Source organism: Lucilia cuprina, chromosome 5 (genome assembly GCF_022045245.1).
Source record: "Lucilia cuprina isolate Lc7/37 chromosome 5, ASM2204524v1, whole genome shotgun sequence".
Classification (NCBI taxonomy): Eukaryota; Metazoa; Arthropoda; class Insecta; order Diptera; family Calliphoridae; genus Lucilia; species Lucilia cuprina.
The window spans coordinates 14,400,320-14,403,155 of NC_060953.1; the positions used below are offsets into that span (position 1 = coordinate 14,400,320).

At 30.3% G+C, this 2,836-nt stretch overlaps 1 protein-coding gene across 1 annotated transcript; it reads right to left on the minus strand.

Moving 5' to 3' along the window:
- Positions 1 to 801: 801 nt before the first annotated feature.
- LOC124420034 (cubilin homolog) lies at positions 802 to 1,533 on the minus strand. Its single transcript, XM_046951554.1, has 2 exons — positions 1,357 to 1,533; positions 802 to 1,294 (listed from the first exon to the last, which is right to left on the minus strand). Exons 1-2 carry the CDS (start codon positions 1,434 to 1,436, stop codon positions 802 to 804), a joined length of 573 nt encoding a protein of 190 aa, XP_046807510.1. The 5' UTR covers positions 1,437 to 1,533.
- Between the last annotated feature and the right edge of the window lie 1,303 nt (positions 1,534 to 2,836).

The following is a 2,836-nucleotide window of genomic DNA, read 5'->3' on the forward strand; positions in this document are numbered from 1 at the left end:
ACTAACTAACTAACTAACTAACTAACTAACTAACTGGTCTCCGAAGGCTCAATATATTAATGGAGCCGTTTAAGAATTTCGATTTTAAACATCTGCAAATTAAGAAGTTGAAAGTAAAATTGAAATTTCATGGATCTAGCCTTTTAAAGCACCTATTAGAACTTTTGTTGGTCTAAATTAGCATCTATGGAGAGAAGCTGTTTGTATTTCATTTGAAATCTTATATCCAAAGACTTCATATGTTACAGGATCCGCAAAATTAAACACCATTATCCATTAATATTATCCAGAAGTAGGATATTGGTGCTCGGCAAAGTAAGTCCATTAATAACTGGGAGTTAGTAGTAAAAATGGTTTTCTAAATAAACTGATTTTGTGAATAGGTGTTTAAAAGAGTTGAGGCCAATTAGGGACCGAGTCACTCTTTCGATAATGGACAAAATCGGTAAAATAAACTTTTGTTAGTCCGACACTCAAAATTAATAAAACACCTTACGACTAGGAGTTATAAGTTGTCTATATGTAAGTAGATAACTTATATGTGAATTCCTTATATACAGGCGCGGATCCAAGAGGGGAAAAGGAACTTCTCCCCCCCTCTTCTACACAAAACCAAAAATTTTTCTACAATATATATTAAAATAAGAAAAAAGGAATATAAGTAAAAAAAAAACAAAAGTTCCTTCCCCCCAACACTCGAACTGGACCTGCAGCTGCTCATATATAATAGTAAACGAATTCAATAACTGTGCAATCTCGGTTCGAATTAACTGCGATATTAATAAAAGAACACAAATTCTCTCAATTAGAACTCACCTCAAAATTCTTTGGACACTTACAGGCGTAGCTACCAAAAATATTCAAACAAGTGCCAGCATTCTGACAGGGATTACTTTTACAATTATCGGTTTCTAAAATATCATACAACGATTGTACTCGCGTCTCTACTCTTTGCATGCGAATCTTATAACGTCTCAATAGCTGATTAGCACTTCTGGTACGATTTTGTAACACACGATAGCGAAACTCTAAACCAGTAGGACCAAAAACACGAGTCTTTAACGAGGTAACATCTGCCATTAATTGCTTTAGTATGGCATCCTCTTCCTCAGTCCATTCGGTTTGTGAAGCTAGCTCAGGCGAGAGACGCCCCTTTTTAGATTGCAGCAATAAATCAATAATATCATATTCATCATTGATATTTAAACGAGATTTTCCTTTAAGTACAAATGTTATATTGCGATCTAAACCAGATTCGAAAATTAAATGACCATCTTTGGAAATAATTTTAGGACTAAAATAAAAAAAAGAAAATATTTGCAAAATTCCCGAAAAAAATCCTTAAAATTCGCTTACGAGTTAACTAAACCATTAAGGGAGGGTGTAAAAAATACTACAATTATTGCCAAATTTATCACTAATTTTAAACAACACATTTTAATTTAATGTGTTTTTTTTTGTTATTTTAAAGGATATTTTTGTCTAGTTTGTTATTCTTTCAATTTAAATAAAAATTTTTTATTATAAACATAGCTTTTTATTTAAAATTTATTTTTTAACACTTTTATTAGTTTTTTTCTTTTTTGAACCAAACACTTTGAAGATCACTTGAATACTAAGCGAAGTGTTTGGTTTAGTTAAACAAGTCGATTTTGGGGGGCGTATGTATATAGATTATTATGTTTGATATTCAATAATTTTCTTTTTGTGGCAACGCCCTATTTTGTAAAAAATAGTTTTATCTTTGTTAGTGCAACTTAAACCAACAAACATTTGCTTAGATTTATATAGGGCGTCTTTTTTAATAATTTTAGAAATATATAATAATAAAAATTTGGTCTCAAAATCTTCTAAAACTATACTTTTCATAATGTCCTTGATTTGATTTAAGGTCAGCAAAATTCTTAATTAAAGGTACTAAAGAGACGGTGAGAAAGACCAAAAAAAAAAAACGAAGCTTATCAAATCAAATACACCTTAGCTGAGATAACAAAAAGGAGATTTCTCCCCTATTTACAAAGTCTTAACCTAATGACCCCATAACCCCATAGCAAGGATTGTCCCAAAGTGCCAATCTGAATATATACATATATGGAGAGAATAGAAAGGGTTGATGAATATGGTTGGTATAAGTATTGTAGAAATCACCACCACAATCTGATTAGATAGTTAATAAGTTATTTTTTGAATGAATTCTAAAATTATAGGGCCTCATTAAAAATTTTACTTAAATGACAACAGTTTTATTCAACAATAATAGCTTTAGTATATCTGTGACAAGGTACAATTCAACTTAAAATTTTTTTTACTTTCTGTAACAGATGTAGGGTATTATATGGTCGGCCTCGCCCTACTATAATTTCTCACAATGTTTTAAAATTGAATTCAATTACTATTCCCACATTTGCTCACGTTCATTTTCAAAGAAAAAACTTTATTCTTTGTACCTTAAAACTAAGGAACCAAAAGAATGGTTGGTTTGTTGTGTATAGGACTTATGATGTCATATTTGTTTGATTGATTGATAGTTTGTGTGTGTATTGAAAAGAAATGGTAAAATAAAATATTTTGATTGACTACAAAAGGAAACAATTACAAGGTAAACATATCATAGATGGACCAATTAGAAATTATAATTAGAACACATATAAAACTGTTAAAGAAGTTTATTCAATTGTTAATTTTCCCTAAAATTTAGACTAGACTATATACTAGACTATAGACTAGACTACAGACTAGACTATAGACTAGACTATAGACTAGACTACATACTAGACTATAGACTAGACTATAGACTAGACTATAGACTAGACTATAGACTAGACTATAGACTAGA

Coding starts and splice junctions, on each gene's coding strand:
- LOC124420034 (XM_046951554.1), bottom strand. CDS start 1,436: ATGTGTTGTTTAAAATTAGTGATAAATTTGGCAATAATTGTAGTATTT. Junction 1,295..1,356: donor CTTAATGGTTTAGTTAACTC/GTAAGCGAATTT, acceptor TTTTTATTTTAG/TCCTAAAATTATTTCCAAAG.